Genomic DNA, 13,940 nt, shown 5'->3' on the forward strand with positions numbered 1-13,940 from the left:
CTGTTACTTTAACTGTCACTTTAACTGTCATTTTAACTGTCACTTTAACTGTTACTTTAACTGCTACTTTAACTTTTACTTTAACTGTCACTTTAACTGTTACTTTAACTGTTACTTTAACTGTTACTTTAACTGTTACTTTAACTGTTACTTTAACTGTTACTTTAACTCTTACTTTAATTCTTACTTTATCACTTACTTAAACACTTACTTAAACTCAAAAATTAACACTTAACTCTTACCTAAACACTTTCCTTAACTTTCCTTAACCACTCTCCGCTAAAACCCGGTATTTCTTCGAACAGATATACTGCTTATTACTGTAGTAAGCACAGAAAGCTAGTTTAGGATATATCATTTTACTTTTTTCCACAGTTTCTGGAAGAATCAATCCTTCTCTACAATTTGAACATTTCAGAGCAGATACGTAGGTTCCAAACTCGGTATTATCGGCACATCGGGCACATCTAGAATTAGCCATCTTAAAGTATAATGTCGTCTTTAAAAAATGGATTTTACATTAAATATTATTGCAAAGCAGCATGATTATATAATCTAGAAAAATAAAGTATAAAACCTCTCTGTCATAAAAGATGTTATTTTTAAAGGTTTATTTGAATAATATTCTTAAACATATTTTTTTGTATTTATAAAATATTTCTTGTAAACGCATTTTCTCTTGAGATATTAGAAATAAAGGGAAAGCTTTGTTTTATAAACTTCAAGGACAAGTTTAAACGAGTTTGAAATTGGAATAGAGTCCCTTAAATAAAAACCTACTTGCAGATAAAGTACCATTCCTCTTCAATATGTCGTTTTCGTTTCGGAACTCCAAATATTGGGGGAACATAGTTTATTGTTATCTCTTCCCCTTCATTTATCTTCCTAAATCATAATTAACATTTCTCAAGTGGGTTTTAATTTTGGTGAACATAACTTTTGTACAAATATTTTTATATTTGCTTGGTCTAATGAAGCCCTAACTAAGTGGGGGGGGGGGGGAAGATAAATGTTTTTTTTAATCTCTTATCAATTTTAATAAAGCATTAAATAAATCAATTAAAAAATTGAATACTAAATTAAAAAGACACGCTTTGCTAAAAGAATGAAAATAAAAAATTAGAAGTTTGATTTAAAAATTGGGAAATTCTTTGAATAGTTTTGTTTCCAATAAAGTTAATAAAATATTGTTTATTAGTAAATTTTAACCTGCGAGCTCGAAGTGTAACTGTAAAATCATCATAGTTCACTAAAATATTAATATGATATTATGTAAGACTAGTTTGGGAACCCAAGGTTGTCAAGGTTAGTAGAAGTTACTCCCGCCGTTTAACCACACTTGAACGATTTTTCCGAGAAACTAAATTTTCCCTATTGAAGTTGATTTACTCCACTTATAATCTTAAAACCAAGCTAAGAACATTCTCGTGGATGTCCCTAGTTCCCTAATACAAATGTGAGGCAAATCGGTCCAAGGGTTCCTGAGTTATGATCGGACAAACAAATAGACAGACAGACTAGCAGAGATTACATACAACTTTATATATATAGATGATAGTAAAATTAAGTCATTCGAGAACATATGATTTTCAAACGATTAAATTTATAAACAAAAAAATTTGTCGTTGCAAAACTGAATTTTTAACACTTTACAAAATTTAACTCTGAAATAAGATAATAGGCAGCAAATGAAAATTTCATTGCTTCTTCAACGAAAACAATGTTTTGGTTTGTTTTCAAATTAAATTATCTTTAGACTTTTTCAGAAACTTTTAAATCTTTAATATTGTGTAAACTATGAACCAAACAAAAAACCATACATTTTAAGATTTTATGATTCCACTTTATTCTGTTGACCCGTGTACTGACCTGTATATCTAGCATTAGAAACACAACTATGAGATACCAGGGATAGTAGAGGATACAAGGCCCGTCCTGTATTAAAGGGATTGTTCATATATTTAATTTCAGAAGGAGTTTTGTTTTCGTAAAAACAATGAACTTTTTTACTGTTAATCTGGCCGTAGCTAACAGTTAACAGAGATCAGATTGCGAAAGATCGAGTGGCTATGCTATTAAATGAACTAATATTTTTATAATAATTTAAACTTACTTTATTTTCAGATTTTACCTTTCACTGAAGTTTTTTTGTAATCAAATCCTACACTATTCACACAAACTATCCCGATCATTCTGTATCAATAAATACATCATTGTTAGATATAAAATAAAACAAAAAACTTTTTTCACCAATTTAATTTGATTGCAAACCTCGGTACCCGAAAATTTTAAATTTAAACCGATTTGAAGACACACATTTTGTTAAAAGTATTTTCACCAAACTTAACACGGATTAGGCTGCAAACTATGTCTTATATACTGTCTGAATCGTTAAATTAATAAAATAGGAAGACGACTTTTAATTTTTATTTTGAATGATTCAATGAACATGAAGCAGAGCGGATGTCCAGATCTATTTTACTTTGTAAGTTTATTTTCAAGCTACTGATACAAGGACTTACTTTACAACAAAATCAAATACTCAAATGTCGTCTTCTTCTTATACAATTTTATAGGCCCCAATAAAGACATGATTTAATATAAAATATTTATGTTAAAAAGTCTGATGAAATTTAAAAACAACTTTAAAATAAAAATGTATTCCCTGTGAATCAATGTTTCATCGTTTATTTCTAAAACCAGTTTTAAAACATCAACAACCTAAAACAAATATAATTGAAGTACTTTTTGTTTCTACAGAAAAAATCTAACGGAATGTATGTCATATTGACTGCTGTGTGTGAGTTTAATAAATTTGAGCTGCGTCTTAAATCCGCCAAAAACCGGTTTCAATTGAGTCGCGGCTTAAATTTAAGCCGCCTCTCAAATTCTTTTAATTCGGCCTCTGGACGATTTGTCCCTTATACGGAATGATAAACTTTTCTAGAGACTGTATCACTGTCAACGTTATTTAATAATAAACTTTTCTAGAGACTGTATCACTGTCAACGTTATTCAATGATAAACTTTTCTAGAGACTGTATCAATGTAAACGTTATTCAATAATTAACTTTTCTAGAGACTGTATCAATGTCAACGTTATTCAAGTGACCATCGATGCAAAGATGCCAATGTCCAATTCAGAGCAGGAACCCTTACATGCTTTGTCTGATTTGATGAACTAGATATCAATATTTATAATTTGGAAAACTTTTTATTTTCAATTGTGATTTCTCTACAAAAGTTACCAAAGCGCATTTCTATGCTATAAAATACGCTTACTGCTTACAGTATCTTTTAATAGTAAATAAAGAGTACTGAGCTGGGAACTTCAGAATTGGATATCTTTAATCCCGATCGCTTAATCTGAATATCCGATGTGGACGCTTTTGATTTCTTGCTTAATCCTCTCTTTTTTGATAAAGTAGACAAATCAAAAATCGGGTTTTCAAAACACGAGAATCCCTCCCTTCTCTGTTTATTAATCTTAATCAAATGAGAGAACTCTCATTAAATGATGCGCAAAATGTAAAATTTCCAGGTTCCTTATGGTTGAATTTAATACACTTTTCAGGATACAAGCACAAAATCAGGTTTGTCTCGAGATTAAAAAAGAGAGGATCAAAATAGTTAAAAAGGTCAAAAATGGCGGGAAAATAATAAAATGGCTGGGCCATTCAGGAAAATTATTGAAAATCGCTAAAATTTTGTATTTAAGCTAGTTTTACCTAAATGCTTCCTAAAAAATGTGTCGCACATCTTTGAATTTTTTTCAGGGGGGGGGGTGTCTCTCCTTCTTCCCGAATCTACAATTTCTCCCTTTAATTTTACCTTAGTTTGGAACATTTCCCACTCCTCAGTACATTCTTGTCTTTCATTCACATGGTCCATCAGATTATCTAGGAATATATTCACATGGTCCATCAGAATATCCAGGAATATATTCACATAGTCCATCAGAATATCCAGGAATATATTCACATAGTCCATCAGACTATCTAGGAATATATTCATATGGTCCATCAGACTATCTAGGAATATATGCACATGGTCCATCAGACTATCTAGGAATATATTCATATGGTCCATCAGACTATCTAGGAATATATATTTATATGGTCCATCAGACTATCTAGGATTATATTCACATAGTCCATCAGAATATCTAGGAATATATTCACATAGTCCATCAGACTATCTAGGAATATATTCACATGGTCCATCAGACTATCTAGGAATATATTCACATGGTCCCACATGGTCCATCAGAATATCTATGAATGTATTCATTTGGTCCATCATAATATCTAGGAATATATTCACATGGTCCATCAGAATATCTATAATGTATTCATATGGTCCATTAGAATATCTATAAATATATTCACATGGTCCATCAGAATATCTATAATGTATTCATATGGTCCATTAGAATATCTATAAATATATTCACATGGTCCATCAAAATATCTAGGAATATATTTACATCGTCCATAGAATATCTAGAAATTAATTCATATGGTCCATCAGAATATCTAGAAATATATATTGTTAAATACAAATTTATGAAATAAAGATGTATTTTGTTTTCTCTGTTGATTGGTTTCCATCAACTTTTGTAGTGGAGAGCCTAATATTTTCTCCATAAATCATTTTTGATTAACTATATTAGTCCATAGTCTCAAAACAAAAATAAGGTATCTTTCGAATTTCTAAATTCATTTAATTAGTTATAACTAATAATTATTGGTTAAAGGCTATAATGATATATGAATGATTTTATAATTTATCACCATCTACGCAATTTTGAGTAACTTGGAATATTTTATAACTTTATAGATGTGAATCATTTATCAAACATATTTTATTACATCGCTTCACAACAAAGTGATTATTGTAAATATACAACCTTTTATTGATGTTTGTTTTAGTGTAAAGGTTGTTCAATATTTTCTGTTCAAATAGTAATACGCCAATATGCACACATATTTAAGAGGCTCTATTAATGAGCCACTATTTAGAACACTCTATTTGCTGGACCCAGAACTGAACTGTCACAAACTGGTTTATTTTTCATAGATATTGGGACTCTTTTTAGATATTGGGTCTCTTTTTGGATATTGGGTCTCTTTTTGGATATTGGGTCTCTTTTTGGATATTGGGTCTCTTTTTGGATATTGGGTCTCTTTTTGCATAATTATTCCGCCGCGACCGACTACTCCGAAGAGTATATTTTTAACCTAGAACTGATCTCTTTTTTTATAAACTTGTTAGTACAAGAATGCATCATTAAAAAAATCCTGATGTATTCTGAAGTGGAGGCTATTTCACAATAAGTGACAAGTCTCCAACTTGGAGGCAGACTCCAACTGTTGCATAATCCGAACCAGTATAACAAGGATTTACCGGTACCACGGTGGACTAGGGTCATTTTGAATTCGGACTGTCCCACACCTTTGTACTGTCCAAAATTGAAATGAACTTTATATTTTGACTTCTGCTTTGTTTTAAAGCTTATCTATACAAATGACCATTGAAATAAGACAAGTACACAAACGTTTCATAAAATTAACTATAATTTAGTTTTTCTTGGGCTGCTGGAAATAAAGGCATTTGTCTTTAATTAAGGCAAGCCTCTTTCACTCTTAATTTGTTCCCAGTGCAGATCCAGGATCCAGATCCGCATCAAAATTAAATGGATCCTAAGCACTGGTTATCATAGCATATTTTTAGGATTTCAGGCAGTGTTTAGGATCCATTTAATTTTCATGGCGATCTGGATCCTGGATCCGCACTGGAAAAAATAGATCCGGATCTCAGTAATTTCTTTAAGACTGACTGAATTTACCAAAATAGAATTTCTAAGTTTTTGTCTTAATGAATTATCCATCTTTAATCTGATTATATATGACTGACCTATATCCGACCAAAGTTCTGAATTATCCATCTTTAGTCTGATTATATAACTGACCTATATCCGACCAAAGGTCTGAATTATCCATCTTTAATCTGATTATATATAACTGACCTATATCCGACCAAAGTTCTGAATTATCCATCTTTAATTTGATTATATATGACTGACCTATGTCCGACCAAAAGTCTGAATTATCCATCTTTAGTCTGATTATATAAGACTGACCTATGTCCGACCAAAGTTCTGAATTATCCATCTTTAATCTGATTATATATAACTGACCTATGTCCGACCAAAGTTCTGAATTATCCATCTTTAATCTGATTATATATGACTAACCTATGTCCGACCAAAGTTCTGAATTATCCATCTTTAATCTGATTAATCTCATCACCATAATAACCATCATCTTGTTCTCCATATCCTACAAGAAAACAAGACAATAGGTAAAAAAAATTATTTTTTGTCAAAAATCCTAAATATATGTTAGAAATTCAGAAGAATAAATATGTAATAAATATTGTAGTAAAACCCATATTCATAAACCTGAACATGCCTAGATATATTACATTGTATCATAACTTAACTACGCTTGTAAATAACTATCTAAAACCTGTATTGCGATAAACCTAACTACAATTGTAAATAACTAATTAATATTGACTAGAAATTCCTGAGGAACCTTGAATTCTAGATTAGGTTGTATCTTGTACTGATAGAGTCTTATCCAAACAATTTAAAGAAATATTTGCTGATCAAATAAACGTCAACCCCCTTCGAGGACGCACATTGGAATAGATAGGGGTAAGAAATGCATGCAAATTTTCTGCCCAGAATCAAGATGGTGTCCATATTTTTTTTGCACTCAGAAACAACTTTCCAATCAAATTTTTTTGCCATACAAAATATTTTAGCATTTCTACCTGAAATATTTCTACCTGACATATTTCTACCTGACATATTTCTACCTGACATATTTCTACCTGACATATTTCTACCTGACATATTTCTACCTGACATATTTCTACCTGACATATTTCTACCTGACATATTTCTACCTGACATATTTTTACCTGACATATTTCTACCTGACATATTTCTACCTGACATATTTCTACCTGTGACATATTTCTACCTGACATATTTCTACCTGACATATTTCTACCTGACATATTTGTACCTGACATATTTCTGAAAGCTTTGACAGGGTGAAGCATTCACTCCTATGTTGAGAGGTATCACTAAACCAAATTAAACAGTTTTAAATATTGAAGGTTCATAGCAATTTGAATACAATCAATTTAATTTCTTACTGTAATATTCAAACTAAAAAAGATAGAATAAGTAAGAATTCTGCAAAAAAAAACTTTTTTTATTTAAAAGGAGTGACCGGCTAGTCATGAGTAGTTGAGCTAAGAGTGCAGTATTGTAAATAATTCATTTGAGATCTATAAATTATATTTCGTGTTTTACAGTGTAGAAATGCAGAATAAGAGCTGAAATTCAACTTTTGAAATTCTTACGAATTGTCCATTTTGAGATTACATTGAGAGAATCGGGTTGTTAGAAAAAGATGAAATATATAGTAAAGATTACACAGTTTAACTAATTTAATGTGAAGGAAAAATAAATTATCGATAAAAGCTATGGTAGAATCGATAAATTCAATTTATAATCATCATTTAGCTTTAAGTTCATTGTAAGATTTCTTAAAATGTCGTTTTTTACAATGCCACAAGCCAGAAATATTTGCATTAACAGCGAGAATTCACAATGAAATATTGAAAGTTATTTTCAATAGTATATGCTCATTTTGTTTGTGAACTTACAATTTTCGTTGTCGTTATAATTTTAAAAATCCGATTTTCTAATTGTATCTTTACAATACTACACTCTCAGATCAACTGCCACGTCTTGCCTGTCACTCCCTTTCAGCAAAACAATTGTAGCACCAGTCATTAAAAAACTTTTTTGCTTTCCTGCATTCTTCATCACAATATGGTAGCTTACAAGTAGAACAGTAGTAATCTCCTTCATGGATCTTAATAATGATAATAATAATAATAATAATAGCAATAACTGTAATAATAATAATAATAATAATAATAAAAATAATAATTAAACTAAAGAAATTACTCGGAGGCACTGAAGACAAACAGGTTGTGAGTCGTGATGAGGTCCTGAAAAAAATAGAATAATTTTTTCTTGATATTAGATCGAATTTAGTGATCCATTCCTTACCTAGAACTGATGGTGTATCCGTGAGAATTATCTCCAGAGGTTCAATATCCCTGGTAGCCTGGATACATCGACCAATCTATATAATATATATCTATGGAAGTATATATACCCACTCTTTATATTAAATATCTATGGAAGTATATATTACCAATCTATACGTTATATATCTATGGAAGTATATATTACCAATCTATACATTATATATCTATGGAAGTATATATTACCAATCTATACATTATATATCTATGGAAGTATATATTACCAATCTGTACATTATATATCTATGAAAGTATTACCAATCTATACATTATATATCTATGGAAGTATATATTACCAATCTATACATTATATATCTATGGAAGTATATATTACCAATCTATACATTATATATCTATGGAAGTATATATTACCAATCTGTACATTATATATCTATGGAAGTATATATTGCCAATCTATACATTATATATCTATGGAAGTATATATTACCAATCTATACATTATATATCTATGGAAGTATATATTACCAATCTGTACATTATATATCTATGGAAGTATATATTGACAATCTATACATTATATATCTATGGAAGTATATATTACCAATCTATACATTATATATCTATGGAAGTAAATTACTAATTTATTTTTCAATACATTTTTTTTGAATAATTAGCTTGGGAATCCAGCTTTGTCTAGCAACTCAGTTTTCCTAGTTAGTCAATTTCAAATCAACATGTTCGTGTTTACAACACATTTTAAATGGTGCACTACATTTAAATCTACATTATATAAAATATTGACCTGTGGTTTATTGATAATTTCAAACTTCAAATTATTTTCATCCATTTTCACCTGAAATTAATCTTATAGAATATCGGGGAGATCTCCTACTATACTTTTACTTTCATTTTTGAACCATATCACACAAACGAAAAATGTTATTTTTGAAAATGCCGTTTTTGTTTTATTAAATATATTTGTTGCAGATCCGGAAACACTGAATCAAGCTTTCTGATTTTAACTGGATTTTACCAGTTGAACCTTTAGATTTGTCAATGCTCATTTAATATTCAATAATTGAACAAAGATTTAGAGCAAAGTTATGAACTATTTTCCTTTTTTGGATATAAACAATTTGATATTATGATACAATATTTTTGAACATAGAACCAAGGAGATAAGCCTGGTTGAGAAATTGTCAGTGTAGCAATTTCATTGGATTGTGCATCCTTTAGAACTAGGGAGTTAATTCTGGTTGAAACCAGAACTGTGTGTCCTTTAGAACATGGGAGTTAATCCTGGTTGAGACTTGGACTGTGTGTCCTTTAGAACTAGGGAGTTTATCCTGGTTGAGACTTGGACTGTGTGTCCTTTAGAATCGGGGAATAAAGCCTGGTTGAGAATTTCCTTGTAGGCATTTAGAATAGAAGAGTTGGTCCTGGTTGATCTTGGTAACGAGTAGACCTGGATAGATACGTTTCTAGTAAATTGTTATGGAGTAGGTATTTGCTACAGGCAGGTTAAATTGAATTAATTAAAAATAAAGAAAGAAAACGGAGTTGACTTGAATGAAATTTATTACTCGAATAGAATTGTTTTGTTTATCTGCTGAGTCCTAGTTTATCACCTCTCTTGTTGCTTACTGAACATCGGACCTAATCTGTCCTAATACTAGATAAAAATAGTACTTTAGCTGTCCTATTACTAAATAAAACTAGGTCCTAAGCTGTCCTAATACTAGATTAAACTAGCTCCTGAGCCTTCCTAATATTAGATTAACCTAGTTATATATTGTCCTACTACTAGATAAAGTTAGTTCCTAAGCTGTCCTAATACTAGATCAAACTATTTCCTAAGCTGTCTTAATACTAGATAAAAATAGTACCTTAGCTGTCCTATTACTAAATAAAACTAGTTCCTGAGCTGTCCTAATATTAGATAAAATTAGTCCCTAAGCTGTCCTAATACTAGGTAAAAATAGCTCCGGAGCTGTCCTAATACTAGATAAAGCTAGTTCCTAATGTGTCCTAATACTAGATAAAACTAGGTCCTAAGCTGTCTTAATACTAGATAAAACTATTTCCTAAGCTGTCTTAATACTAAATAAAACTATTTCCTAAGCTGTCCTAATACTAGATAAAACTAGTTCCTGTGCTGTCCTAAAAATAGATAAAATTAGTCCCTAAGCTGTCCTAATACTAGGTAGAACTAGCTCCTAAGCTGTCCTAATACTTGATAAAACTAGATCCTAAGTTGTCTTAATGATAGATAAAGCTAGTTCCTGTTCTGTCCTAATACTAGATAAAACTAGTTTCTGAGCTATCCTAATACTAGGTAAAACTAGCTCCTAAGCTGTCCTGATACTAGAAAAATCTAGGTCCCAAGCTGTCTTAGTACTAGACAAAACTAGTTCCTGAGCTGTCCTAATACTAAATAAAACAAAGTTCTAAGCTGTCCTAACACTAGATAAAACTAGGTCCTAAGCTGTCCTAATACTAGATAAAACTAGGTCCTAAGCTTTCCTAATACTAGATAAAACTAGGTCCTAAGCTGTCCTAATACTGGCTTAACCTAGGTCCTGATCTGTCCTAATACTAGATAAAACTAGGTCCTGAGCTGTCCTAACATTAGATAAAACTAGGTCCAGAGCTGTTCTAATATTAGTTAAACTAGGTCCTGAGCTGTCCTACTACTAGTTAAACTAGGTCCTGAGCTGTCTTAATATTAGTTAAAACTAGTTCTTGAGCTGTCCTAATACTAGATAAAACTAGGTCTTGAGCTTTCCTACTACTAGATAAAACTAGGTCCTGAGTTGTCCTAATATTAGTTAAAACTAGTTCTTGAGCTGTCCTAATACTAGACAAAACTAGGTCCTGAGCTGTCCTAATACTAGATAAAACTAGGTCCTGCGCTGTCCTAATATTATATAAAATTAGGCCCTTCTGTTCCATTGCTAGAGCTGCATTTTTTATTTCTTAAAAATAAAAAACTTCTGATTTGTTGAGATTCTAGTGTCTGAGGAAAAGAAACGCTGCAACAGTGCTTTGCATTATTTTGCACAATCTTTCATTTAAAACTGTGTTATCTCACGTACTCGCCTTAATAATTAATAGTGAATTGTTTTGACTTGAAATTATTTGTTTTGTGAAGTCAGATATGATTACACTGTTAAAATATGATTTATATAACCGTACTACCTCTATATATATAATTTTAGATTAACCTTCATTTAAAGATGGGCATTCTCAATTGTACAAAGTACATGGTGCACAAACCATTAACACTGTACTCTAAACACTAAACACAAACCATAAACACTGCACACTGCACACTAAACACTAAACACAAACCATTAACACTATATTCTAAACATTTAGCACAAACCATAAACACTGTACACTAAACACTTCATACAAACCATAAACACTGTACATTAAACACTAAACACAAACCATTAACACTGTACACTGTACACTAAGCACAGACCATTAACACTGAACACTAAACACTGAACCAAACTATTAACACTGTACACTGTACACTAAACACTAAACACAAACCATAAACACTGTACTCTAAAGACAACACACATAAACATAAACACGAACCATAAACACTGCACACATGTAAAAGAACTACCCAAAACTCAGAAACACATCGTATCCTTTAACTGTGTTTACTCTACTGGAAAGAGTTGCTTTCTTTTCTCTTCCTTGCATCTATCTACTCATCTATTTATACAGCTATATATATCTATATATATATTACATATCTACCTTGTATATATCAATATATAAATATATGATATATCTGTAGTTAGGTTAAATTAATTACTTAATTTAACCTAACTGATTAATTTCCGGATTTTCTATACTTTGGAAATTCCCTAACTACTGGTCGTTAATGATTGTTAACGAATGGTCTTTGTAAACGGTCGTTAACGAAGCGCAGTCGTTAACGGTCGTAACCGATCGTCAAAAACGATCTTTCCAAAACGATCGTATTTTAAAACGACCGTGTCGTTCTTAATGTTTTTCTACGTTGTAAACAAGACAAAACGATTGTTTTTCAAGAAAGTGAAAACGATCCATCCCTACGTCCATGTATATATTTGTACATTTATTTTTTTTTGTAAAAAAGAATTTAAGGATTCTAAAATATAAATCTATGAAATTTTTTATCAAATGTTGAGAGAAATTTAAGTATTAATTTGCAAATCTAAATAAAAAGGCCAGCTAGGTATTTCAGCTTGAATTTAAAGTGTTTGTAACAGAACAATATATTTACAGTGAGGCCCTGGATTGGGTTAAATTTGCCTAAATGCACAGGGTTGCATCAGAGGTAACTGTGTCGATATATGCAAATGAGGGAAAGTACGCTAAAAGTGCATCTGCAAGATGAAAGCGCAACCTTGAAACTATAAAAAATAAAAGAACGTCATCGGCTTAAACTATTTTAAAGTGACATGTTTAATATATATATCATTGAAACTTTTCAGATCAGATACAGAGAAATTCAAAATGGAAGAATTAGATTTTTTATCTTATTTATATGTAATGTAATCTTTCACATATTCAACACCTTTTTTTTTAAGATTGAACAATTTAAAAAAACAACTTAATCAAACAACTAAATAATAAAAAAACAATAAATAATAAAAAATAGTTTTTATTACATCAAACCCCCAGCCCACTTTAAGAGAAGCAATCTTGGTATATTTTGAGGGAGGGTGATGCTTTTTGTTTATCGTATTCAACCCTTGATGAAACATTGGAATAATTGCGGCAAAAAATCTGCTCCTTCTATGAACAATGTTTTTCAATTAATTATAGATTAAAAATATTGTCTTGAAACAAATGATTATACGTAATAAAATTTTAAACATTGCTTTATACAATAAATTTACGACATTTTAGATGGTTAAAGTTTTTAAAATAATTTTGAAATTTTGATTTATCCCTATATAACACATGTTCTTTTTTATGCATTTGCTGATAACTAATTCTGCTTTCACTTTTAAGTGCGCAGTTAACTACATAATTAACATTGTATAGAGTTAGCTATGCTACATTAAAGGGAGTGTTCGCGAAAAATGAAAGGGGGTATCGGCTTACGTCGAAAAATTATCATAATATTTTTTACTCGTTTCATATACATGGTGTCCCATATCATATTAGATCGTCAAAGGGTCTAAATTACAATTCCCGGGACTGATCAGAAAAATGTAACAAGAATAAATCATTTTGAAAAATTGAATAAGGCTAATATAAATATTTTCTTGCAGGAAATGCAATGTTTTTCGAATATTATATGTTTACTTTGGCGTTGAAGCTTAGAGATAATCTAATATGATATGGGACTCTCTGTGCAATATACTTTAAACAACGTTTATTTGACCGCTTGGTGTCTCTGATCTCGATGCTTCTGGAGTTCCACGCGGAATTGACTCCAACGACACATAGCGACAAAAAAATCGTCGTTTAAACAAGTAAAAACAAAGTGATCAACTTTATACGAATGCGCCGAAAATTTGTCGATATTTATAGGTTGTAATATATGAATGATTTGCTTGGAACTAAATTGATTTTTACGATCTAAGTCGCATGTTCAGCAACTTTCTCAATTTGTGTTGACGCTACCTTCTTCGGTATGAGTCGCTTTTAACAATTTTTTCCTTACAGACGCAACAGATAGAAGTAGATTAGCAGTGATCACCATCGATACTTTTTCACCGTAAGACTTTACCCCCTTTCCTTTTCACGAACACTCCCTTTAAGAGAGG

The 13,940-nt window shown here is 30.8% G+C and overlaps 1 protein-coding gene across 1 annotated transcript; it reads right to left on the reverse strand.

Moving 5' to 3' along the window:
* Positions 1-250: 250 nt before the first annotated feature.
* LOC111700196 (histone-lysine N-methyltransferase ASHR1) lies at positions 251-9,065 on the reverse strand. The gene is made up of 13 exons (XM_023471045.1): positions 8,960-9,065; positions 8,159-8,234; positions 8,054-8,097; positions 7,897-7,958; positions 7,098-7,158; positions 6,257-6,341; positions 3,832-3,899; positions 2,666-2,721; positions 2,132-2,193; positions 1,870-1,935; positions 1,210-1,249; positions 781-885; positions 251-467 (listed from the first exon to the last, which is right to left on the reverse strand). The coding sequence occupies exons 1-13, from the start codon at positions 9,002-9,004 to the stop codon at positions 266-268; spliced, it is 972 nt and encodes a 323-aa protein (XP_023326813.1). The 5' UTR covers positions 9,005-9,065; the 3' UTR covers positions 251-265.
* Between the last annotated feature and the right edge of the window lie 4,875 nt (positions 9,066-13,940).

The sequence above is a fragment of the Eurytemora carolleeae genome, unplaced genomic scaffold, assembly GCF_000591075.1.
Source record: "Eurytemora carolleeae unplaced genomic scaffold, Eaff_2.0 scaffold378, whole genome shotgun sequence".
Taxonomy (NCBI): domain Eukaryota; kingdom Metazoa; phylum Arthropoda; class Copepoda; order Calanoida; family Temoridae; genus Eurytemora; species Eurytemora carolleeae.